Source organism: Tenrec ecaudatus, chromosome 10 (genome assembly GCF_050624435.1).
Source record: "Tenrec ecaudatus isolate mTenEca1 chromosome 10, mTenEca1.hap1, whole genome shotgun sequence".
NCBI lineage: Eukaryota > Metazoa > Chordata > Mammalia > Afrosoricida > Tenrecidae > Tenrec > Tenrec ecaudatus.
Window position 1 is genome coordinate 72,339,278 of NC_134539.1, and position 26,219 is coordinate 72,365,496.

Below are 26,219 nucleotides of genomic sequence, written 5' to 3' on the forward strand. Positions count from 1 at the left end.
CCGGAGTGTAGTCTCAGAATCCCCACCGAGGCAGTTCAACCAGGTCCTTGAGGTAGAACGTCACTAAGACTCGGCATTGACTCGACGGCAGTGGGTTTGTTTTATTTTCTTACGAAGGTCATTATGAGTCGACTTTATGACACTGGGTTTTGGTTTTGTGGAACATGTAACATACATTGGCAGCTTGTCCCAAATCTTCCTTTTGCAATTACCCTTTTCCCTCCTGGTAGCCCGTCCTGTCACCTTGACCACTCTAAATGCCAGTGGGGAAGCATCCCCTTGAGAGGTGGACTAAAGTGAAATCAGTTTACTCACTAAAAGGAGTCACAGAGGGTAATAAAAGGTGTTAAGAGAATATCTTTCAGGTGTTTCTAACCCAGCTAAAAATAGCCAGCCCATGTTCTCTGTGTGTGTGTGTGCACGCGCTATTTTTAGGTTGCTCAGCCTCTCCTGTCCGCGTAGCACAGGTGCTAGATGGAAGCTAGGCCAAATGACCGTTTTCTCTTTGGAGTTACAGTTGGCTTGTTTGCAAGTAGTGATTCTTCTGACTAAATCACCAGTAACTATTGTACATCAATGAGCAAATTGTTTTATCTTAACCCCGCACCTACTTGTCGCCTAGGAATAAAAAACGAGAACAGAATCAAACCTCCCAAATTTGCACATCTACTCATTATACTACTTGTTTGGCTACAAAGTAAAGAGATGTACAGGAACACTTTGTATAACTTTTTTTTTTTTTTTTTCCAAAAGTGAAACTCTGAGGGGCGAAGTAAACAGGTAAGTGCCTAACACGCATGCTCAATCTCAATCCTTTCCACTCCGGGAAGCAGCGACCTCTCATTTCATGAGCAGAGACACCGAGTTAGGCAACTCATCCAAAGGCAAGTGAGAAAGTCAGCCTGGATTAAAAAATACATGATTTGTTTCCTTTTTAATTACCTTAGATAGTGGTTTGATGTAGGAAATAAAGACAAAATGGGCCATCAGGCATGTTTAATGGGCAATTTTGGGGGGAGAGGGGAAACAAATCTATGGTTTGGATTGAAGGATACATTTTTGGATACTTTGAAGTCAAGCTGCTACTAGGGAGGTCTTGCAGAACGGCAGCTTCCCTAGCAGAAGCTTGGCTTCACCTTCCCCACGTGTTTATTGCTTCTCTCAGATGAATTTCCTTGCAGGAAGGCAAAGGACGCCATTTGAACACTGGTGGACTGCCCAGCACTGTTCTGTAAATGCTGGCCACTTCAGAGATTTGCCCTCTCCCCCAATTCTGAGTGAGAAAGAAAAAGACTCCTATGCAGGCTGAGAGAATAAAAATAGTTCTCATTTAAAATAACCTACAACAAAACAATAAGAAAAATATGTATTTATTTTGAACAAAGTAGCATTCCCCATTTTTTGTCAGTTACACACAGGCCTGACCGCACACGCACACTGGCACACCGTTAACAGGACAGCACGAAAGTACAGTTTTCACAGACTGAAGGTCCACATTTCAAAGGAAATAAGCATGTGTCCAAAAGACAATCTGAAAGCAGCAGGAATCCCTTGTACTTTCAATACTGAAAACCTCTCAACAAGCGACTCCTCACTTAGGCAGGGCAATCAAGAATTAGTCATCAAAAACACTTGTCACCTTAAAGTTTTAAGTACCATTTTATCCATCAAATCAGACTTAGTTGGAGTTTTTTACAATGTGTATGAAATTAAAACGTAGCCATTGCAGAGTATATATATGCAAAATTTTATGTGGCTGAGACTATACTGTATTAGACTTATCACTCGTAATTTTTTAATGTTAAAATAATACATAATTTATGTTTCATAGCCCCAAATGCAATGTAAAACCAAATATTAACTGTTTATCAGAGAAATATATATGCTTACAAAGTATGGAATAACCATTTGCATATGTAAATTAAACATAATTGAACTTTCCCCCCCCTTTCAAAAATTCCCTATCTTCAAGCCTTTGCCCTACATCAATATTCATTTTTCAGGGACAAAATGATGGGCATTAACTTAATAAACTACACCAAGCCCAGAGTAGTAAAGATACTTTGGTGGACAACAAAGTATTTAACAGTAAAAACATTTGGTAACAATATCTGCTTAATGATACCCTACCAAACTTTTCAGTGTTTATATGACTTGTTTACACTAGTAAAAATGTTATTTTAAAATAGTTTCATAGTTTGGACTTAGTTTAGAAAGAGAAGACCCTTCCTCTAAACCTTTTTCCATAGAGGAAAAAGAGAAGACGGCTAAGGGAGAACATAAACTTGAGGTTTATTATTTGGGGATCTATTAAGAATATAAATTTCAATGGCTATTTAGGAATCTGCAAAAACCAAACAGTGCAATTCTTCGGATTCATTTGGGCTAGGAAGTAAACAAGCAAACTTGCCATCGCCAGTACAGATCCGATCCACTGTTCAGACATGTCCCTGAACTCGTCCGCTACCTTACAGGATTTCTTTGTTGATAAAACAGAATTTGGCACTCAACTCAGAAATAAACAAGGGTGTCTCATCTAACTCTTTCCCGCTCAAAGCGAGCCCAGTGTAAGCGGGATCTCTGAAGCCCACGTGGTAGCCTAGCACTGTAAGGAGCCCGCAAGCTCTACATTCCGCGTCCGTTAGGGTTTGAAACAAAGCAATACTTTCCCTTCGCTTTTAACACTGAGAAATTTCAAATATAAATTGTAGAAACCAGTATATGAAATCTTCAGAAAAATCTTACTAAAAATAATTACAAAAATGCGTTAGAAATTTAAGGTGTAAAATACAATTGACTTTAAGAGAAAACCCACACACAGTTTACAAGGCGGGGTTTTCTTTAAAAACCTCCGTCACCGGCTTCTATTCTGGGTCAATCTTTGGGCTGCAGGCTGCATCTTCTGCCCACCTAGCGGTGCTCCAGAGACGGCCTGGCACCTTTTTGACATTGAACAGCCCATACAACTTCACAAAACATGTTCTCAAGGTCCATAAAATTCTGTTGTCTAGTGGAGATAAACAATTTTTTAATAGGAATGAACCGTTTTTATCATAAATTACCATTATATATTTAAGATTAGGAATTTCCTTAACAATGTTTAAAAAATTAAATATAACACGGAGAAATCGATGCCTTTGCCTCTAGAGGCCCCTTTATGCTCAGTAAGTAGTAAGAAGCTGTTCTGCAATGAAAGCTCAGGGTCATCGGGTCACCACCAGAGGGCAGGGAACCCAGCACGGCACTCACTCTCATCTGCAAGGGGACACGCTGCGTACACAGGAACCCAGCAACGCAGGTTCAACCATGACCGAAGACTTAGTTGCTACTACCAGATGATGTTCCACAGGAAGATGTTACTGTGGTCTCCATTTCATCAACCCACTTCCATTTAAAAGCAGGTTTCCAAAAAGAACCCATCTCTCAGTTGTAATGAAAATCCTAGCTTTTATTCACGTGAGCTATACCTTAAGAACAGATTTTCCCACCTGACATTACCTACTGTCCCCCCAGGGCCTTTATTGGGAAGGCTGAGTGAAGGTGATCCGGCGCCGCCTCCTCTGGAACGCCTTTAGATTCCACCTGTTGGGTTCCAGCATGTGCGGGCCATTGTAGACAAACAACACGGTCATCTTTTCAGAGTAAGGGAGGTTTTGCAGGAGCTGTAGGTGGTGCAACACACAGTCACATTTTAAGCAATAATCTCAACTTTACATGTATATAATCACATATATTGTTTCAAACTAATGGAACTTTTATGATGTTCTCACATACTCTGCCAGACTGGAAGGCTTATGGGAATTAACACAGCTGATGCCTTAAGAAACCTAGAGACCCAACACTCAATTGGGATCATATAACTTCCTAGGTCGACTCTGGAGAAAAGCAGATCCTCCAGAATTTCCCCAGAATAAATACTCTTATCATCATTATCCATATACTTCTTCTTTAGCAACCTCTATTATCAGGCACTGCTACAGACCGGTTCCCCCAAATAAGTAAAACAGGAGAGTACGGTTTATAGGCCAAGGTATTTGGTAAGCAAATACCAATAGATGGTTACAAAAAAGAACTATTACTAATGAATAGAATCTGAAGTTAGGGAGAACTCTGCAATTAAGTTTTTCATGGATACTGAATTCCTACAGTACCGAGTCAATTCTGCCTCCATGTGAACCTACCGGAGACTGGACCTGCTGTGTGGGGTTTCTAAGACTGTAAGCCTTTATCGGAATGGAAAGTCTTCATCTTCTGCCCGAACGGCTGGTAGTCTTGGACCAGTGACCATCTGGTTAGCAGGCCAATGCCTACCTAATCCACAGCGCCGCCCTGGTCTAACTATATTAACACACAAGAGGAGGCTTGGAAAACTCGTGGGAAAATCCCATCATCCCACAGACTTTTTGAGAGGGTACCCTCGCTTACTACATTTTTATTTGACCGATTTTATAATTTATGTACAGTACTTGATTGTAACAAAAAACTATTTCCTATCACAATGGTTCTAATGAACTAGCCTTTATAAACTTACCCTGAGCTTGTCAATGTCAGTCAGAGGATAGTGGATGCTGGGGACTGTCAGTTTTCTCTGGGCCAGGGCAGCGGCAGTGGGAATAAGGAGAAAGGGCAGCATGTGTCAAAGCAAACTTTCCTGGGGACACGGAGAGGCCTCAGTCTCAGTTCTGGACTATACTACTGGGCACTGCCCGTGCCCGTCGTCAGTAATGAGGTTTCTGATGAAGCACGTCACCGCGGCATGTCTTCTTTATTAATACAAGCATTACTGCAACATTTTCAGTCCTATTTGGGAGGGTTCCTAGTCCAATTTACATACTGGGTCAAAGTGTGTTACATGTGACTTCTGAGTGTACGTGCACTTTGGGGATAATACCTACCTTTGGTGTGATGAAGAAGTACTGGGATGTGTTTTCTTTACAGGCAGTATTTACAACCATTTCAAACACTCTCCTTTCATTGATGGGGTCCATTCCCTTAAAAACAATGATAAGGATGACACTGATATCGGTGAGTGTGATAGGTTTATTGTGCCAACCTGGCCAATAGGAACATGTGGGATTAATGAGATCACAGAATGATTGGAGGGCAGAGATAAATGGCTCAGCAAGGTCTGCCCGCCTCCCCTTTCGCTCTCTGGTAATTGGACCAGCGTGTGGCTACTTTGGCTAGAGCTCTGCCTCCACTTGTGAGCTACACTACTTGTGGGACAGCCAACCCGTTGATCGTGTCCCTAGAGCTTGAGGTTCCTTCGAGACCTGCTTCGCCATGCTGCTGGTGTGTACATGGCTTGAGGCTGGCGGATCCTGCCATCTTGCATTGCCTGAGTTGGATATTCCATCCAGACCTGCACTCCTGAGCTGTCAACTGCTGATGACCCACCCTGCTGCTGGCTGCCTGTGGCCGGACTGCCTGCATTGCCCGAGGGAAGACTCAGCTGTCTGCTTCCTTGACCTTGTACTCAGCAGCCCTTATGAGTGGAAGGACTTCCAGTATATTAACTGTTTCACAGAAGTGAATTGAACCGAGCCCTCTGTGCTGTTGTGTGGACTAATTAGCTGTTCTATTCCTTCGTGCTCTATCCATCTATAATCATAAGCGTCTGGTTTTGTTTCTGTAGAGAATCCTGTCTAACACAGTAGGACAGAAGACCAGAAGTAAAGAAGAGTCACCGCACCTGGTTGATTTCATCGACGACTCTAAATGGACATCTATTAAGCTCCTGAAGTGCCATCAGGTATAGCATGGTTGAAACACTTCTTTCACCTCCACTTTGGTGATGAGGCGTCAATTCATGCAGTTGTGTACTACTACGAAATTTGACTCTAATTCGAATTCCGTATTTATCATAGTCTTCCTATAAAACATTAAAACATTTTTTAAAAAATTAAAAAATCTTCATATAAAGTTGTTTTCCTGTAATCTGACATGGCTGTTTGGGAGCAGCCTGATAGACTCAATGATATGGGTAAAAGCCTTACAAGTTAGTCTTTTAATGTAAACGTATGGAGCACGCCGCTAGCTAAGGACTGTCGTGGTCCCCAGTAACCTATCAGGCAAAGAAAATACCAAGGTGAATAAAGAGCAAACGTTTTTCCTTCTCTCATAACATTCTTTCCAATCTTGGTGTTTTCAAAAGTTTTAGAAACTACAAGGTGAAACACCTTGCGAGGGAAAGGTAACATCTTTAATGCTACCAGTGAAAATAATTAGAACACGTGAACATCATGCCACTTCTTTGCTAGGGAGACCCCTGGGTATGTCACTAAAGAGGGTCAAGAGGCCTCCCCACTTCATGTTTATATTCGCATGCTAACAAGGTAGAGGGTTTTATATGTTTTCTGGGGAAAATAAAGACTTTGAAAAACTAAATTTTAACAAACATCACACACACAATTTCGCAAAATGCCTGCCACATATTCAGGTGCTCAATGAACATGTGCAATAGGTGCACTCAGCTCGAAAGTTGTCCTAAAGCTAAGACTCAAAAGGCTTCTTTACTGCTCTTATTGATATGGCTTCCAGTCAGGCATACTGACTTATCTTTAAAATGAGATACACAACGGACTAAGTAGTGGTTAATGAAGAAGCAGAATTTTAAGGTCCAAGATGGCACTGACCCACACAGATATCATACTGCAGGCCACATACACAATTGAAAGTTTCCTAGTACTCACAATATACATTATCACCAAGATATTTCACATTCCTTTGTGCACCTGACATGTTTGCAATGGCATACTTGCAGCCTGTCTCACACCTTTCAAGGGCTCAAAAGCCAAATGTGGTCGGTGGCCATCATCCTGGATAGCACAGATCTAAGATTAATAAGGAGCTTCAAAACCAAAATACACCTCTTTTACCATGAATGTAAGGATGCTAGCAGGTTAATCAATTTTAGAAATACCACATTCTATCTGTTTAACCCCTCAAATAAATCAATGATGAGTTTTTAACAGCTTTGATGTCTAAGGTTTCCTTGTAACTCATGTAGTCTGCGCTTCCACACTCATGGCACTTCATAAGCACAGCAGCTCTGGTTCTCAGAGTTTGTGTTGCACTCTGCCACTATGCTGTGCCCTTTCTGGTCCCTTCTAGCACTCTCCATTCGCAACAGTGACGACAGGACCAGAACAGATGCACTTCAAGGGCAAGGCTGAGAAGAGGCTAAAAGGGCCATTTTCTAGGCATCCAAGGTTAGATGGCAAATTGCAATGAAAAAGTTGATGGTGGTATAGTTATCCTTTAAAATACATTCTATGCATATAGGATGCAGTAGTATAGTTATTGTTTGAAATATAGAAGAAAAACAGTCTAAGATACAGTTACAGGTACATACAATTGGAATCTGGATAAAAAAAACAACCTAGAATTTTACAGCAGGTCTCGTTCCACAAGCTTCACAGACTCTGCTTACTTGGTCTGAGGTGTTGTCTGGTGGGTTTGTTTGATAAAGGTTCTGTTGTTCTTTGAGTGTGGCATCAAGCTATCGGTAACCAAGTTGTCATCCCATAAAAACTACGAACCTTCCACCAAAGCCAAACCAAACTCACTGCCACTGAGTCAGCACCATAGAGGGGCAGGTAGAACTGCCCCTAGGAGTTTCTGAAAGTGTAATTAACTGTTTAAGGAGTAGAAAGCTCCGTCTTTCCCCCAGGGAGTTGCTAATGGTTTCGAACTGCTGACCTTGCAGATTGCAGCCTAACCAATAACCACTATGCCATCGGGGCTCCTGGAACCTCTCAGGAGGCAATATTTAGGAGTTGAGGCTCTGGGGTTAGCGGTGGATTTTTCTTCTTAAATGGTATCACTTCCCAGCTGTGTTGGTTATCATTTGGTAGTTGGTTAACACCTTGTTTCAGTTGCTTTCTTAGTAAAAGGGCCAACCAACCAACCCTGCTGCCGTCAGTCAATTTTTACCCACCGAAACCCTATAGGAAACACTGTTCCATGAGGTTTCTGAGACTTTGCAGGGGAAGCCAAGCCTCATCTTTATTTCATGTGATGCTGGTGTGTTTGAACCACTGACGTTGTGATTAGCTGTTCAGTGCTTACTCAAGTGTGCCTACTAGGTCAACAACAACAACTCACAGCGAGTCAATTCCACCTCATAGCAACCCTATAGGACAGGGCACAACTGCCCTGTGGGTTTGTGAGACTAGCTCTCCATGGCAGTAGAAAGCCTCCTCTTTCTCCTGAGGAGCAGCTAGAGGTCTCAAACTGCTGACCTTTAGATTAGCAGCCCGCTATCTAACCACTTACACCACCAGGGGTCCTCTAGGTCAAGGAAGGTGACCACTTAATAGGATTGTTGTGAGGGTTATACAGGATTACAAACTAAAAAGTGCTTGTGAGTAGTTTCTGGAACACAGGAAGCGTCTCCTCCATTCGCGATCAGAAGACCCCCTGTCTGGATTCTCGGATTCCGTGAGATGGCAGCTGCTGCAGCAAGAGCTCCTCCCTTGCTAGAACCGGAAAGGGAGCGGTGCTCTCAGGTGAAATAGCTGAAGACGCCACGGGACTGGGTGGGTGTGGGACAAAAGGCTCTCGCTTCCTTTAAATGTATGCACGTAACTAAAATGCAAAACTGTCAAGCTGGAAAGAATTATTTTCTTTACTGACTTTAAAAATAACTTTTTAATTAAAAAAATTCCCAACTTAGACTAACTCTCACCACTCTCCGTAGGACACTTGGTTGCTGTCAGGTGCCATCAAGTGCACTCTGACCCCAGCCACCTTCGGAGCCACAGCGGAGCCCGCTGCCCCAGGGGCCGTAGGCTGTCACCAGGAGGTGCGGGCTTCGCAGCCTAGCCCGGCTGGCCAGCAGACTCGTGTTTAACGGCCGCCGACACCGCCATTCTCACACATCTGCGCTCCCCCGCTTCCCGTCCCCAGCAGACCCCAGGTCATGCACCAACACGTCTCAGTGGCCAGCCTGTGGCACCTAAAACCGCAACACACACACTTCTCGTTCAAGAAACCAGTAACGCGCCTTCAACTATTTCTATTCTTGTGAAATCCTGAAATTCTTCAACAAACAGATTTCAATGATGTTGGCCAGTTTATGACCTTTTAAAAAAAAACTCAGGTAGTGCCAGATGTGTAAAGCAATGCATTTGTTTACTATGGCTGATTAATCATTATTCAGAATGGGCTTAAAAGCGCTAACAAGGTATTAGTCACTAATCTCAAAGTCATCAAGGGGAAGAAAACAAACAACCCTGATGGAATCTCTTAAGTGATCTACCTTTAAATACAACTCAGAAGCAAGTAAATAATGTACAGGTACTTTTAGCACAAAGCTAAAAATTGCTTGCCAAGAAATATACATGAAATGTACTTTTACCTCATTTTCTGCATGGAGATCAACCTCACCGGCACACTGCATGGAGCTAAAAAAATTGCTGAATTTTTCATTAATTTTTTCTACCAGTTCCTTTAAAGGGTTTAGCCACCTTTCTTTCACCTACAATGAAAGACAGCATAAAGACACACACGGAAAGAAATGATACTACGGAGATGCAAAATTTCACGTAAACAAACTTAATAGCAGTAGCGATTTGGCCAGGAAGAATACACATTCCATGTTTTCCCTTTGAAGTCCATCGCTCCATTTTACACAGTCCTCTACTCCCGTACCATCAATGGTAGACATGATAAAGAGAAAAGACAAACATCAAACGATTACCTGTGAAATGCTTTCCCTGTATTTATCCAGCTCTACTTTCTTTCTCTTTAGCTCTTCAGTTAACTGTTCTATTTCTTCTTCCCTTTTTGTGTATTCGTGAACAATCTGGCAAAGGGGGAGGGGAGATAAAAAGGAAAATCAACCTACCAAAGATAAAATTTTGCATCAATTAAAACTGTCACTGAAAATACCAATTGTGTGGTATTGTTTGTATGCAATTAATTTATGTTCTCCTAACATACTGAAAATGTCGTTTCTGTATCTGAAAAAATATTAGACGTTGCAGTGTTTCAGGTTAGCCTAACTATTCTTTTTATAAAGAAAAGACTCAGAACACTGTGTTCCTTAGGAAGAATCTATTTAAAATTCTAATAGATTCAGAATCTGGCATTTAAAGCACATTGTTCCTGCTGTCTAGCTTATTATTACCAAGAGCTCTGGTACAGAGTGGGAGGCAAGTACTGGAGGGGGGAGAAGGGGAGAGAGAGAGAGAGAGAGAGAGAGAGAGAGAGAGCGCGCACGAATAGAGGCGGTGGTGGTGATTGCTGCAGAATGGGAATAGGATAGAGGCATACTGTCGGATTCAGTCCTGTGAAGCAAGACGCTCTTGATCGTTCTTCAGTTAATAAAGCATCGATTTCATCCAAGGTGTTGGGAAGATCTTGGAAGGCCTGAAGGAGAAAAAAATTGTCTATCATCACAGATAGTTCAGTACAGGCAGCTGGGTTCAAATGGCTCAAAAAATCTGCAGAGTAGCTAGCTACTCTGTGTTCAATAGCATACTAGCAAACAATAGCAATGCGAAGGAATTATCAACAGGGCTTCTTGCCTTCAAAATGCTAATTACTTTCTAAAAGAAAACAAACTGTACACACTGATTTATACCTTAGACATGTCTTGCTGCTGCATATTAAAGTAACGGATCTACATCACAGAGGCTACGGGGAGCAGAGAAAGAATCAGTGCATGCTGCAGCAGAGTTACGAGGATGCAGACCCAAGATTCAGCTCTGGGCCTCAGAGCAAATGGTTAAAGGCAAGGAGGAGGGTGGGACTACAAGCTGGGAAAAGAAGGAGCACTGCATACCATAGGGGGTGAGGAGCTGTGTCCATTTGGAATGGTGGGTACTTGCTGAATTGGTAGGATGGGTCCAGAATATGTGGGGCATTGAAAGAGAGCAAGAAGTTAGAACTTTATACTGTCATCATGAAGAACTACAAAAGCATCCTAAGAATCCAATAATGGGACAGTCCAATTGCCCCAAAGCACTCTCTCTCGAGCCGATGCCATAGAGACACATTGGAACAGACACTTTCTGACGAAGGGAGGAAAGCAGAGATGTTTGGTCTAAAACAACCTGCAAAGTCCACAAACTACAAGGTCCTGAATGAGTCCTAACATCCTGGAAAGGATCCCTGGGCATAACATTGTGGTAACTGAATCCAAAATTTTTCTTTACCTTTTAGAAGGAGTTCAACATCTATCCCCTAAACAACAACAACAACAACAAAACCCAAAACAAACACCAAAAAACTGAACGCTTTTTGTACAATCCCCAGTGATCCTGAAGGACAGGGCATTTCCAAGGCTGCGCTCCTGAAGGCGGTAGAATGCTCATGTCTTTCTCCTGCTGAGTGCCTTCAAGGTCTGCACCACTGACCAGACTTCTGGTCAGAGCTGGGTGCTTTCACCCACCGTGCACCTGGCACTCTGCCTGTCTATAAGCTCCAGATACTCAGTATATATGAAATCTAGCCAGGGTCAGGGGTGCTCACCTCCTGGCACAGTTGCACATCTGCATATAATTAACAACTGGACCTTGAAATAGCATGGGTTTGAACTTCCTGCTGCCATGGCGGAAGTGCAAGTATTTCGAGATGTGTGGTGCTAATCTCTCTCCAGGATAAGTGGGCCCACACTTCAAACCGGAGAGCTGTTCTGGAGCCACCTGTATCTTGCTGAATCTCTAACCTCTCTAGTGAGTTCTGAACTCAGGTGCCACCACCTTACTGGATGACGTCTTCCTTACTGGACTCTCTAGGAATAAATCCAAGCCCGTTGCTGGTGTTGGGGCAACTCCCAGGTCGGTCAGCAGTTAAGCATTTAATCACTGCGCCATGCAGGCTCCTTGACTCTCTCATTCCTAAGTTTCAGATGAGGAAAACAAATCTTCATTTCACCCACCTGCCCTGCCCCTTTGGGAAGCCGTGACGCTCATCCTGTCACCTCCATTTCAAGCCAATGGCCCTGGAATGTGTCCAGAGGGTGAATTCAAGGTTTACTCTTACCTTTCACCTCAAACCCATTGGCAAGTTCTGCTGGCTCTGTCCACACAAGATGCTCCTGTTCTGTCAACCTCTTTCTACGCTGCCACCCTGATCCAACCAGTATAATCTCTCGCCTGACCCACAGCAAAGCTTCTGAATGACCTTGCTTTCATTCTTGTATTCCTACTCTATTCTCCAGAGAGCAGCGAGTGCTCTGTGCATAACATGCCTCCTCTGCTTAAACTGAGAGTCCGATCTCAAAGAAGAGGGCACAAACGCCCTCGCCTGGAAGCGTCTACATGCCCTGGCTCACGCTTCCCGCTCGGCTTCGAAAGAGACTTTTAGATGCACCCAGTCTCAATTTCCAAGCATGCCACACATACACACACGTCCGCTTCCCAGGCGCTGTCCTTCCTGTTCTCTCGGTCTGGAACGCACCGGCACCATCTCTCCTTGGATTGTCCCCCTCCGTCCTTCATGGCCCTCTCTTCCTGGAATACTTTCCCTTCCTTTGTTTCTCTTCAACCAGGCCTCATCTCTCAAAGGAACCTTCTCCGGCCACGCTCTTAGCCCCGGGCCTCTGAAGAATCTTTAACTTCTTGGGGGAGACTTTTCCCGTCTTAGCACCTCTCACTACCCAACTTCTAGCTCCCTGATTTTACGGTCTGCCCCACCCTCCAAACCGGAATCTATCTAAGTTTTAGTAGAGAAAGCAGCGTGTGTCTGGTTTAATGCCTGATCTATCTCCAAATTTCATCCTTTTTAAAAACGGTGTAACTATCAATGAGTGACTCATGCTCCTTTCTGACAGAAAAAGGTCGGACAATCCAGTACCCATGTTGGCTTATTTCAGGAGAGCACAATATACTTGGGAGAAATTCTACTATACGTTAAGAAATAAGCATATCAACTTGCTTGCAAGTATCTACTAAATTACTACTACATAAACCCCAATAGTCAAAATTTATTCCATGTTGTCTCTCTGTCTTATATAAAAATGTTTTTTTTTAAACTTGGGGATTTGAAATTACAATCCACATAAATCATTTTCCAGTACTGTTTAGATAATTACCAGACATTTTATTATCTACCAAAATAGGTAATATTTTAAATTATGGATCAAAAATACACATGTGAACATCAGACATTTAAAAGTCCATTTTCTATGTGTTTTCTCACTCTATTTTGACATTGTTCAAGAGTAGGAATATACGCACACACACCAACTTATCAGATGGAGCCCAGGGCCATTGCAGCTATTACAGAGGAGCTTGAATTAAAGGGTAACATTTCCTCATTCTACTAACTCAATGATATTCAAGCATATAAAATACGTAGAGATAAAGAAAGACTTTTCTAAAGACTTAGCTTTCCACTGAACCCCAATTAAGCACTAGGACAACATTTTAAATTCACCTTTGATTTTTAAAATACTAGGCTGGCTACTATTTCTACTAGATCAATTGCTGACACTTGGTTTCCATGAAAATTACATGCCACCTACCAAAGGTAGCACTGGGGATGGGGGTGAGGGGTGAAACCGCATATTTCTAAGAATAAATGTCACAGTGCCAATAGTTAATGTATATTTGAAGAATTTAATATTAAGGATGAAGACTGGTTAGGCAAGAGTTTGAGTATAGCAGAGAAACTCTGTTAAACAAAAAAATATATACGGCTTTTAAATGGTGGGGGTGGTACTAGGGGGCAGAGGGAGACACCCCCTGCTTTTCATAGCACATGGTGTCTTCCTGTCTACTGCAACGCCCTGCGCGCTGCCCTTACAGGAGAGAGTGCGGCACGGCAACCGAGCACTGTGTACATTTTATACTTACTGTCTGGTACTGTCGAGGGACTGTCTGTGCTGCGCCCAGGTTACATACTTGCCTAGCTCTCCTCATAAGCTCCTTGCATTTCTGCAATAGTCTATTTCTGTTTTCATCCAACTCCATGAAATTTTGCTATAAGAAAAAGAAAAACGGAACATTTTAAAGAGTTGAGTATGAAGTCAGAGGGCAGCTTTAATAAAACGGTTTTGTAAGTTTATCAAATAAATTGAGCCTTGATTATGATAAATAAGTCATCTGAAATCAACTGTGAAAGGTTAAATTTGAACTTAAACTTTATATCAGCACATCAGCTTGGTATGTTTCTAAGTCATAAGCACTCTGAAATGTAAATCATCCTTTGCTGACTTGGTTTCATTTAGCTAGAGGTAATTATACTCTCACTCGTTGGAAATACAGTCGCTAGGCTTTCCGTCAGAGCACGCAGCACTCAAATGCAGGTAGACCCTTGCTGGTTTGGCTGTTTTCCGAGTTCCTTTCCTGTAGTTCTCATTTACTCATGAACTCATTACCCCGTTCACCAAATAATCACTGAGAACCTACAACGGGGCTTCTAAAAGTTCACAGAAAAATGAAATTAAGAGACAATGGAATTTTCCCATCAACTTTTTTAAAAGATCATTTTATTGGCGACTCTTACAGCTCTTATAGCAACCCATACATCAATTCTGTCAACCATATTTGTACATATGTTGCCAACATCATTTTCTGAACATTAACTTTCTATATGAACCCTTCGAACCAGTTTCTCTATTTTTCCTCCCTCCCGCTAACACGCTCATGACCCCTTGATAAATGATTACTTTTATATCTTACAACAACTGGTCTCCCTTTACCCACATTTCTGTTGTCACCCTGGGGGGAGGTGCTATGCATCAATCATTTCGATTGGTTCCCCCTTCCTCCGCCCCTCCTCCCATCTTCCCTCTACCCTCCTGGTATCGCTACTCCCATTTCTGTTCCTGAGGGGTTTATCTGACCTGGATTCTGTGTGTCCTGAGCTTATCTGTACCCGTGTGCATGCTCTGGTCTAGCCAGAACTGAGCGGCAGGACTGGGGTCATGATAGTGGGGGGCGAGGAAGCCTCAAAGAACCAGAGGAATAATGTGTGTTTCAATGGTGCTATACTGCACTCTGGTTGAATCATCCCTTCCTTGTGATCCTTCTGTGAGGGGGCATGGCCTATTGTCTACAGATGGACTTGGGGTCTCTGCTCTGACTTCCCTTGTTCTCAACAATATGTTTTTGTTTGTTTGTTTTGGTTCTTCTGATGCCTATTACCTGATCCCGTTGACACCTCATGATCACACAAGCTGGTGTGCTTTTTCCATGTGGGCGTTGTTGCTTTTCTGCTAGACAGCTGCTTGTTTCACTTTGAGCCTTTAAGAACCCAGACGCTATATCTTTTGATAGCCGGGCACCATCAGCTTTCTTCACATTTGCTTATGTACCCAGTATGTCTTCAGCGATCATGTCAGGAAGGTGAGCATCACAGAGTGCCAGGTTGTTAGAACATGTTCTTGTGTTGAAGGAAGGCTTGAGCAGATGTCCAAAGTCCCACCACTTCCTCATTGTATTGCCATATAAATATATGTACATAGGCCAATACCTATTTTATGGACTAACATAATTTACATATGTACACACCTAAGTTTATCCCTTTACATGAACTTTTTGAAGCTCCACTGAACATAGGAAGGTGAAGGGAAAAACTGTGTAAAATTATTACCATACAGGAACAGTTACTCTTTACTGAATACTTGCTATGTGCCGAGCCCTTGGCCAGGTCCTTCACGTACATTATCCTCTTTATTCATGTCTCATAACAACACAGTACGGCAATACTGCCCCCACTTTGCACATCAACAATCGGAAGGGCTGTGAGGAAATAATCAATATCCAAGTCCCCGCTGAGTGTTTATTGCACACATGCGTTTGTTCATCGTGGCCTGCTGCCTCTCGGAGGGGGCAGACTGGAAAGAATGAGTGAAGGGTATGTGGGGGGGCGGCGAGCAATGCAGGAAGGGCAGAGCAGTCATCCTGGAAGCTATGACGACGGAACAGTCGTGACAGGCAGGTAAGCGATTATTACAAAAGAAGGCAGAAGATATTGCAAGGACAGGTGACTACGAATGGAAAGGCACAGAAGCCTCAGCAACCCACATATTTTGGGATCAAGTAACCCAACACGGATGGAACAGAACTGTACCTACAGTCATGAAAGATCAGGTGGCAAAGCAGGTAAGAGCCGGATGGCGAAAGTTTCACGAAATGAGAAGGACCTCTACTCTACTGACTGTGTCCTACTGGCCAGGCATTATGCTATTCATTAGATGGAGTCCCTGGATGCTTAGACAGCTGTAGTTGCTAACTGAACCGTGGGCCACTCAAGTCCCCTCAGGGCACCATGGAGAAAGAACTGACTCTATTGACCTTACTTCCGAAACACCAGCCAATGAAAGCCCTATGGGGCCCAGTTTTTTCTGATGCACCCGGCTGGGGTCACCAAGAACTGCAACAGATTCTGAGGTACTTGGTTTGTTTCCTTTGGTCACAGTAATGAGAGGAAACCCTGTACCAATCTTAAAGAGAGTATGATCTCTTCTTTTAGAGGTGGCTCAGAAATGTTAAATGACTTGCCCAAGGAACCAGCAGAGGTGAAGGTTCTGAGAAGGACAACCGGTCAGGCATGCTCTTTGCGTTAAACCTCAGACTTCGGTTTATATGGACACGATGGGGGGTGGGCATGGGGGTGCGAGGCTGTATAACTGAAACATTATTGATGCTCTAGCCATACCCCAGAACTATTCCATTAACATTTCTGCGTCCAAGACCCATATTATGAAAGAGGTTCTCTGTGATTTCTGTGCACACGAGAGCATATAAATTAAACCAAGACAACAGTTATAATACATAAAAGGCCATTCACCCACTTCCCACGTACTGGCATAGTTAGGTTTCAAAGAGCAGGCCGCTAAGTGAATGTTATATAAAAATGGGAAGGTGATTACCTCATTATATTACATAACTGCCAAATCAACTGCCTCACCATTTTGAATCCAGGTCCAGCCAAGTTTACACATAACCTTACCCCTCTATCGCAACACTTGCTCCTGCCAGATGCCCGACAGAGTGGACAATGGGCGTTTTAACCATGACCGTAAATGTGAAACTTTGCAAAACAAGACAGTGGGTAATTTGGAGTAGGTGTAAACTGGACTGAACTGAAAATAAAACAATCCTTTATATTAATTACTTCAGTACTATAGGCTCTTTACATTGATTCCTCAATTGCTACAGCCTGGAGGTTGGGGGTGGAGTAGAAATTAAAGACTTCCATTCACCCCTACTTTTTCTCTGTAGGGCCCATTGTATTCAGGGAACGACCACAACAACAACAACAACAAAAAGCAACAGGCAGCTAGATGGAAAAGAAATACTTCCAATGCCTCCCACTTCTATTTCCTATTCTTCTGGATTTGCTAACACAAAATATCAGATCACTGAAAGAAATAATTGAGTTCTAGGCACTGATTCAAGAGGACAAAGCCTTACTCAAGCCTTCTTCTGCTTAGTCATGTATGTCGAGTGGAGTCTTCACCTGAGAAAATGCTCTCTCTCCACATGTGTTTGTGATCTAACTCAGAGTGAGAACCCCAACGCTTCCTGGCTTGAACCCTTCACAGGGGCAGACTGCCTCCTGTCTCCGCGGGAGGGGCTAGGGGCTTGGACTGCCAACCTCGTGCTTGGCAGCCTAAAGCTTAACCCATTGTGCCACATACCTCTTCTAATAGTACCTGTTATCATTCATTTTAACCACAATTCTTGCTGAAAGAAAGGGGGGTGGGTGGGAAATTGTATAAGTTAATACTGTGAAGCAAAGCTAGAGAAAAAAGTTTCATTGACATTTTTATTTAGTCTAGCCTTTAATAATTAGTAAAGGTTAGAAAATAATCCATCGTATTAAGGGAAAAATTTATAAAATTTCGTGCCTCAAGAGCTCAGAAGAGATTACACTGTAGGTATACATTCTGAAATTATTAAGTGTGATTTCTTCTTAAGTATGTACCTTTTGAATAAGACCAACTGACATGAAAGGTGTAAACAGTTCTCACCCTTTTGGGGGGGGGGGCGCCTAAGAAATCAGAAAACCCATATATTTCCGATGGTCTTAGGAACTGAGACACAGCTCCTCTATCCGTCTCCAGGTGGGTCCTCCCACATGCAGATCCGCCCACATACGAGTATCCGGCATGAAGACTGTTACCCATACATGCTACATCATGCTTCAAGACAAAAATCTCATTTATTTGTCATGAAAAATAAATCTTTCACAACATATACATATTGTTTTTGTGATTCATCACTAAGCTTTATGTTCAATTTTTAACCGTGAAAATACATCCTGCCTATCAGATATTTACATTATGATTCATAACAGTAGAAAAATTAGTTATGAAGTAGCAACAGAAATTATTTCATTGTTGGGGGTCACCGCAACATGAGGAACTGTATTAAAGGGTCACGGCATTAGGAAGGTTGAGAACCACAGGTGTAAAGAAACACTTCATCTTTATCGAGGAAAAGCCTCCAAGAGCCCTCTAGTGGAAGAAATTATACTTAAAGAATTTCTAATTAAACAGCATGCTGCACATAAAATCATTTATCACAGTAAATATTCTATTTAACAGTCCATTGAAACAAGAATTAAGCAACATGAAAGCCATATCCCATATGGAAGAAATTAATGAGTGCTAGAGAGCATCAACTCTTACTACTACAGCAGCTACAAATGAACATGCTTACCTGTGCTTTCAGACAGCTAGTTTCAAATGAACTATAATTTGAATATGTATCAGAGAGAACACATATTTCTGAATATGAAAATTATACAAATAATTCTTATATTTTAGTAGTGCCAATTCTAATTTGAAATTTAGAAATCAGTGGTCTTGATAGACTTTTCTTTAAAAAAATAAATTATTATTAATTAGGATTTAATACATACATCCTATCATTCCATAGTTCCATCACGAGAAAGAGAATTGTACAATTGCTACCATCATCAGTCTGCAGACACTGCTCTTCTACATGGACCCCTTGATATCATCTCCCTTTTACCCACGGTCACCAACGTGCCCCACCCCCCAGCCCCTTAATTTTCCTTGCTGTCCCTATAGGTTCATCAACCCTGGGTTTCATGTACCGAAAAGCAGAAAGCAAGAAGCACAATTTCAAGGTGGTGGCCTCCAATGACAAAAGACCTCAGAAAAACAACCTAGTACAGACAAACAAAAGTAAAACAAAGCAATACAAACCAAAAATAAAGAAAATTTTGGAAACCAGATTATTGACTTTTTGATACACGAGACTGCAAGTTCTATTCCAGTCACCCTAATTGTAAACAACAAAGCATGGCAAAACACCACTTATAATTGCAGGCAAATCCAAGAGACAAGCTTTTCGTAAGGGCTACCCCGGACTGGGCAGAAATGGTTATTACTTAGAGAGCATTGAGTGGTTTTACAAAGAACCACTGCTGTCAAGTCATTTCTAACTCACGGCGACCTTCCAGGACGGCGCAGAACTCTCCAGTTCTTTCAATCGTTAGTAATCCTGACAGAAATCTGGATGTCTAAAGGAAGAGTCACTTGCATGGTACGTGGGACACCAAGCAACTTAGTGTATATTATCCTGTGTGAGTCTCGGTCCTTTAGAGAAACAAACCCACAGAAACTCATGTAAGAGAGTTTTATGTAAAGGGTGAGTGCACATCAAGAAAACATCCCAACCCAGTGCTGCCCGAGCCCACAAGTCCAACTTTAACCCATATGTCCGAAACCAATCCACAAAGTCCTCCTCCATCTCACAAAACGCACACTGTGATGCCGACTGCAGGAGGAAAGCCAAATCAGTTAATATGTAATCAGCTCAGCGCTGGCAGGGGTCTCCACATGGCTGCTCCAGCACCCAGGGCTGCATCAGGGTACGTCCATCTGGCTTCTCCTTAGGGATGTCTTGCAGGAAGTCTGCCTTGCAAGTTGAAGCTGGGAACTGCTATAGCAGCTGCACCCTGGTCCAACCATCACAAAGCAAGAGACCCGAGAACTTGAAAGGCGAGGCTCACTGAGCCATTTATCTCTCCACCCTTCAATTAACCCTACCTGTGTTTATCAGCCAGGTTGGCAGAATAAACTAACGACCTCAACATTACTAAATTTAATGATCTAAGTGAGGGAAGCACAGTAACACTTGTCACTGCAGACACACTACATCTGCCTGATGAAAGTCATTTCACGATAAAGGTCAAGGGCAAAGTCAGAGCAGTAGGCACGGTTCTTTAGTGCGACATCCATGCATCCCACGGGAGGAAGCAGATGCTTGCTCTGCAGTTTGGACAGAGGCGGAAAGCTGGACAAGCGGAGAAGAGCATGTGTCGTAAGTGACAGCAAACATGAGGAGAAAATGAAATCAGAGTAAGGAAGAGAGAGGGAACCGTCACCCCTGAGGGGAATGTGCAATCTCTTCACATGGCTCTTCTTCGCGTTTCTTTCTGTAACTCCCACCAAATGATTGTGTGGGCTATGAAAATAGGGTGTGAAACACTAATGGGGAGAGCAGTCGGGTTTGCCCACCATTGCGCTAGCTATAAATGAGCCATCGCAGAAGCAGGAACCCAGAGAATTCCTTGGACCGTGCAGAAAGAAGGCCCGCGGATCATGTGTGAGCTGTTTGCTTAAGGCCGCGGAGGCTGTGGCATAGAGGCCATGGGAAAGGGCAAAGGAGCCAGGCCAAGGCAGAGCAGAAGGGCCGCACCCTGGAGAGCGCAGGCAGGGTTCCCGAGCCAATGAGGCAGCAGACAAGGGGTGACGTGGCTGAGAAAGCGAGGATCAGAGAGAGACTTGGTTGCTGGCTGAGGAGAGGTGCTGTGTGGGACCAAAGACTGTCTCCTCACTGTTTGCTGCCCCTGACCTGCGATCATATCTTGACTTCCTTAATACCACCCACTCACTGTCATTGAGTATATTCCCCTCATGGGGTCATAGTGATGCCATAGGTCAGAGTAGAACTGCCGCTGTGTATTCCCAGACAGTCACTCTGAATTAATGGGCATAGAAAGCTTTGTCTTTCTTCTGAGGTGGTTTCGAACAGCCGACCTTGCAGTTAGCCGCCCAACCACGACACCACGCAGGGCTCTTCCCGTCCCTCAGTGTTGCTGAGGCAGTTCGGACCCCTATGCACCCCATGCACGAGCGAAGGACCTACCGCCAGGGCCCAAAGCGCCATCCTCACCACCGTTCTTATGTCTGAGCCCTGTTGTCAGTCCACCCCGCCCGGGCCCTTCCTCTTTCTGCTGCTCTTCCACGTGACCCAGTAGCAGGCGCTCCCCCAACAGGGAGGCTGCTGTGGACCGTGGGGTTTCCTTCTCCCTGGTGTGATAGGATGCGGGCCTCCCCAAGAGTTCCCAACACCAACTCTACTAAACGCGTGTTCTTTCATTCATCAGTCTCAACTACTTTAATTCCAATGATATAAGCTTCAGGGGAAAGAAAATCACTTAACAATAGTACCTTCTTATTGTGGTTAAATACATATAAAAATAAACAAAGTATTCAGTTGAGTGACATTAAAAACATTCACCAAAACAACAACATTCACTATGTCATGTAACGGTCACCGCTAACCCTTTTCAAATGACTCAGTGGGATAAGTGTTGTACTGCGAACTACAAGATCAGTGGTTCAAACCCGGCAGCCACTCTGTAGGAAAAAAGAGAAGACTTTTCGAAAGTTCACTTCACTCCACTCAGGAGTTATGGGAGCCCTACCTTAGGACTTACTTTGTTGCCGGGAAGAACTCCAGAGAGGACTGGTGCTCTTAGGAGAAACACGAACGAGTGCTCAGCATCTGCTGGGAGCTCGCGGTGAAAGTGGCAGTGGCCACGCCAAGCAGCGGAGTGGTGCTGCGAAGCTCCTGCCCAGGGGCAGCACACCCAATGCACTGAGCTACAGACACAGTGCGTGACAGTTCAGCTGAGGTTTTCGATGTCATTTGGCATGACTTAGTGGGTTAATTTTGGGGGCCTGGGAATGTGCAAAGATCTTTTACAGACAAACTCATGATAACAGCCCCCTTTGAGCTATGAAAGGTTTCCTAGAACACTCTGCTTTCTGACAGCAAGGGAGCCCTGTATGTAAAACATGTGTAGCCCTCAGCAAGAAACATCTATCAAGTGCCCAGGGCACAACCAGCACACAGGCCGATTCTCCTCAAAGATCTTACAGGAGGACGAACAGAAGAATGATCAGTAAAAACCGCTTCATCTTCTAAATCAACATGAATCAGGAAAACAGAACGTTAACAAAACACTGCCAAGGGAATTCAAAATAAAGTCGGGGAGGTTCATGTTACGATGATACCGGGAAAAGGTGTGTGTGTGCTCATGAAGGGAGAGGCTTTGTTCGTGAAGCAGCCATGAGCCTGGACAGGCAGAAGGAAGGGCAACAACACAGGAGGAAAACGCCCAAAGCAGTGGCCACACTGGAAGATCACATGGGAGCCGGCAGTCATGGTTTGAAATAAAGCCTGGAGATTAAGAGTACACTTCAGAAGATGACAGAGCCCTGGATAGTGTATAAAAAAGTACAGAAACACTGTCCATGTAAAGTAGCAGAATGTGACCAGGATAAGTGAAAACAATTGTTACGGTAGTTGTCTGAGCACCACATTGGCAACAAATAATGTTGCCACAGCAATGAGTTCTTGAGGGCCTAGAAAGAAGCGAGTTACAGGCAGTCCCTAGGTTACAAAGTTCGATTTTTGTACAACCCCTAGCTGCACATAACTAAGCAAATGCATTGGGAAGCTGGCATTAAAAATACAACCAGGCATAATGAGCTATTGTGTTTGTTTTCTGGATAACAGCGATGCGCACTCCTTAACGAGTTACTTTGTCTCCCCACTTTCCAGATAACAAACGTGAGTGTTTACTTATAGGACTGTAACTTTAAGTGGCTGAAAACTGAGTGGGTATTGTTTCCAGGTAACAAAATCTAGCGGGACAGGCAGCTTATCAGAAAGCATTCCTCTGGCAAGTATAAGGTGGCTATCTTTGTGCAAAATTCATTAGTGATCCAAAGACTGAAACTAAGCCTCTTCCCAAGAAACTTTCCTACCATCCAGGAGTACAGCAACCAGCTCCACTCTCAAAAGGTTACTTCTAGCACTTAGCAGAGAGTTTGTACTCTCAGTTTGTACTAATCCTAACACAGCTATGATAACCAAGACTGGGGAAAGAGTCTCTCTCATTACATCCACGGGGTTAACAATTTGGGAGAGTTTACTTCAATACCATTGTGTTGGATAGGGTTCTCTAGAGAGACAAACCAGATTGCTAGTAATTATATACAAATATATTTATAAAGATAGATATATAATTCGAGAAATAAACCGTTAAATAATATACAGATAGATAATACAAGAAATTAACAGTTAAATTATAAAGCAGTGAGACACTAGCAGTCCTTTAAGGCTTGAGAGCCGCCAGTTGCCAGTCCCCTTCTGTAGAGAGCTGGGCTACATATACCCAGGCAGCAAACAGCAAGGCAGGTCCCCAACTGTCATCAACTGTCAGTCCCCAGCTCCAGAGAGGAACATTCCAATCGCGTGGGCTTAAAGGGACCTCAACTTACAGTGACACAGTCCACAGGCTAGGCATCCCACAGGTAGTATACCCCTTTAAACTGAAGCACAGAACAAGCAAGGTGAGGCTCACCGAGCCATTTATCCCTCTGCCCTTCAGTTAATCCTACTTGTGTTTATCGGCCAGGCTGGCACAATAAACTATCGCAACCCTCATGATTTGTTGATACTTTCATAAATATAGCATAAGCCCATACTTTATGTAATTTCTCCAAAATGCTTGATTTAAAAATAAAGCAGGATTAAATATTGTACTGTGTGATGAGACTCAATGCTTCATACAGTATCCACACAATGGATTAAGTTCCTCGTGGAATCTTTTCAGGGATACCACTTACTACACTGGTTCATGATCGGTGCAGCACTTTAGTATGGGTGCCAAAAATACGAGCAGAGTCACACGGTTGGGAAACAACTCCTGTTTGGTTTCTTTTTGCTGGACCCGTCTCCATACTCCAGAATCCTCCTTGGAGGTGGGACACACACCTTCTCTCTCTGCTCACTCCTCAGGAGACATGGCAGCTGACACATGGAGCTACGCTAGTGCCCTGAGCTGGAGAAGCCACATGGAGATCCCTGCCAGCACTGAGATACTTACGCCACTAGACCCACAAGACTTCCCTCCCAATGGCCTGTGATCTGCCTGCATTCAATGTCATTGCATGTGTTTCGTGAGTCAAGAGGACTTTATAGATTAGTATTGGACATATGGGCTCGTATAGAACTTATAGACGATCTGGGCTGGGATGTTTTCTTAATGAACAATTACTCTTCATATAACGCTCTTTCTTATACACATATGAATGTCTCTGGATTTGTTTCTCTAGTCAACCCAGGATAACACAAGTGGGTAGAAAGAAACCTAAAGTTAAAAATTTGCAACAAAAAGCCATTGAACGTATTTGAATTGTACGATTTAAACAGTTTTGATAATGGAATTTTTCCACAAATGTTTTGAGGCTTCCTTTCCTATATATAACTGAAACAACCCATCACCACAGTCCAGATAATGGAACACATTCTCACCTCCAAAGCTGTTCTTTGTCCCTACGTATCTCTCTGGGATCCTTCAACGGTCACCTTTCCCCCTTCCCCCGTAACCACTGCTTTCTATAACTGAGCAATCTGAATTTTATAATTCTACATAAATCGTATCATGTAATATGTATTCTTTAATTGTTTTGTCTGCTATTTCCCACTCAGGATAATTACTTTGAGATTCAATCAAGTTGTTGCATGTATCAGCATCAATTCATTTTTATGCCTGAGTAGTATGCCATTGTTTGGATAAATTACAAGTTATTTATCCATACAACTCTTAACAGATACTTAGAGTGGATGTTTGCTTCCGGATTTCAGTTATTACAAAGAAAGCTGCTACACATAGGGACATATATTTTTTTCCACTTCTCTTGGGTGAACACTAGGAGAAGGATGGCTGGATCGTACAGCAGGTACAGGTTTAGCCGTTAGGACACAGTCACGTCTTTGCTCCAAAAAGTGACTGTAGTTTAAATTCCACCAGCAGTGTATGGTAGCGCCAGTTGTTCCACATCACCTGCACTTTGGTATGATCAGTTTTTTTAGATTGCACCCACTACAGTGGGCCTCGTTATGATTTATTTAATAGATGGTGTCTCATTATGGTTTTAATTTTCATTTCCCTACTGACTAATAAAAAGAACCCCAAAGGCACTGTCTGGCAAGAATTAGACAGCTAACTGCAAGGTCAGTGGTTCAACTCCACCAGGCATTCCACAGGAGAAAGATGAGGTTAACTGCTCCCATACAGAACTATATATAGCCTTGGAGCTCCTACAGAAGGGTGCTGTGAGCTGACTGACAAAGACACCTCTTGTCTTTAAGTAGCGGTCACAAGGACTAATATGGTTGAGCATTCTTCCATGGGCTTTAAGAAAGCAAAAATTCTCTCAACTGGACCAGTAGACTATATCATAAGTTGTCACAATCAATGCCACGGAAATAGAAGGCAAGAAGCCAAACAACACTGCATCAGGGAAACCTGCTGTGAAAGCTTTCTTCAAGGCAGTAAAAGAAGCCAAGACCTGATTCGAGCCGCAGGCTTTTCCGTTTCCTCAAGTGCCCCCGGGAGCTGAACAAGGAAGATACACAAAGGAAGTGGTGGTTGTGGTGGTTCCGAACACCGCACTACAGAGAACAATGAAATTAGTTTAGAAGACATTCAACGGGAACGTGCCTATGAAGTGACGTGGTGAGACGCCGTTAACGCAAGCTTCATTAGGAAAGACTAACTGCCGGAAAGGGCCGTCCTGCTAGGGAGAGAGGGTCAGGGGACGGAGGAAGCAGGGCGAACTGACCAAACGGCAACTTGCTAACATTCCTCAAAAGATGTTTACTTATCATCCAGAAGAGATTCTGGTTCTATAGTTTTCTTCTCTTGTAATGGCTTCCTCTGGTGATGCCAGAGATGTTGTTACACCTTCTACAAAGGCAGGATAACCCCCAATCAAAAGCATGAGCTAGTAGTCCCAAATGTCAGTCGTGCTGAGGCAGAGAAAGCCCGTTCTAGGACGGGGCTGAATCAGACTGAAACATAATCTTATGGTAAAGTAACTTAGAGGTAGGCTGGTAAGCGTCTGTCAGGATGTGATTCACAGACTCGGGCGTTCTTCCTTCATTAGCTTCCCAGCCCTTCACTCCCCATTTTTACCCGAAGCA

General features: G+C 43.3%; 1 protein-coding gene across 3 annotated transcripts in view; it reads right to left on the reverse strand.

Moving 5' to 3' along the window:
* Positions 1-1,351: 1,351 nt before the first annotated feature.
* The window catches only part of SMC5 (structural maintenance of chromosomes 5), a 91,220-nt gene continuing 66,352 nt past the window's right edge, over positions 1,352-26,219 (reverse strand). The window contains exons 18-26 of one of the 3 annotated variants that reach the window (XM_075560554.1): positions 13,806-13,931; positions 10,790-10,834; positions 10,279-10,374; positions 9,704-9,808; positions 9,362-9,481; positions 5,693-5,872; positions 4,896-4,991; positions 3,499-3,662; positions 1,352-3,007 (exon numbers count right to left, since the gene is read on the reverse strand). In XM_075560554.1, the coding sequence (XP_075416669.1) occupies positions 3,519-3,662; positions 4,896-4,991; positions 5,693-5,872; positions 9,362-9,481; positions 9,704-9,808; positions 10,279-10,374; positions 10,790-10,834; positions 13,806-13,931 (912 nt within the window). In that variant the 3' untranslated portion in view covers positions 1,352-3,007; positions 3,499-3,518. Of the gene's footprint in view, positions 3,663-4,895; positions 4,992-5,692; positions 5,873-9,361; positions 9,482-9,703; positions 9,809-10,278; positions 10,375-10,789; positions 10,835-13,805; positions 13,932-26,219 lie in introns of all 3 variants that reach the window. The other 2 variants (XM_075560553.1, XM_075560555.1) reach the window with 2 other exon arrangements.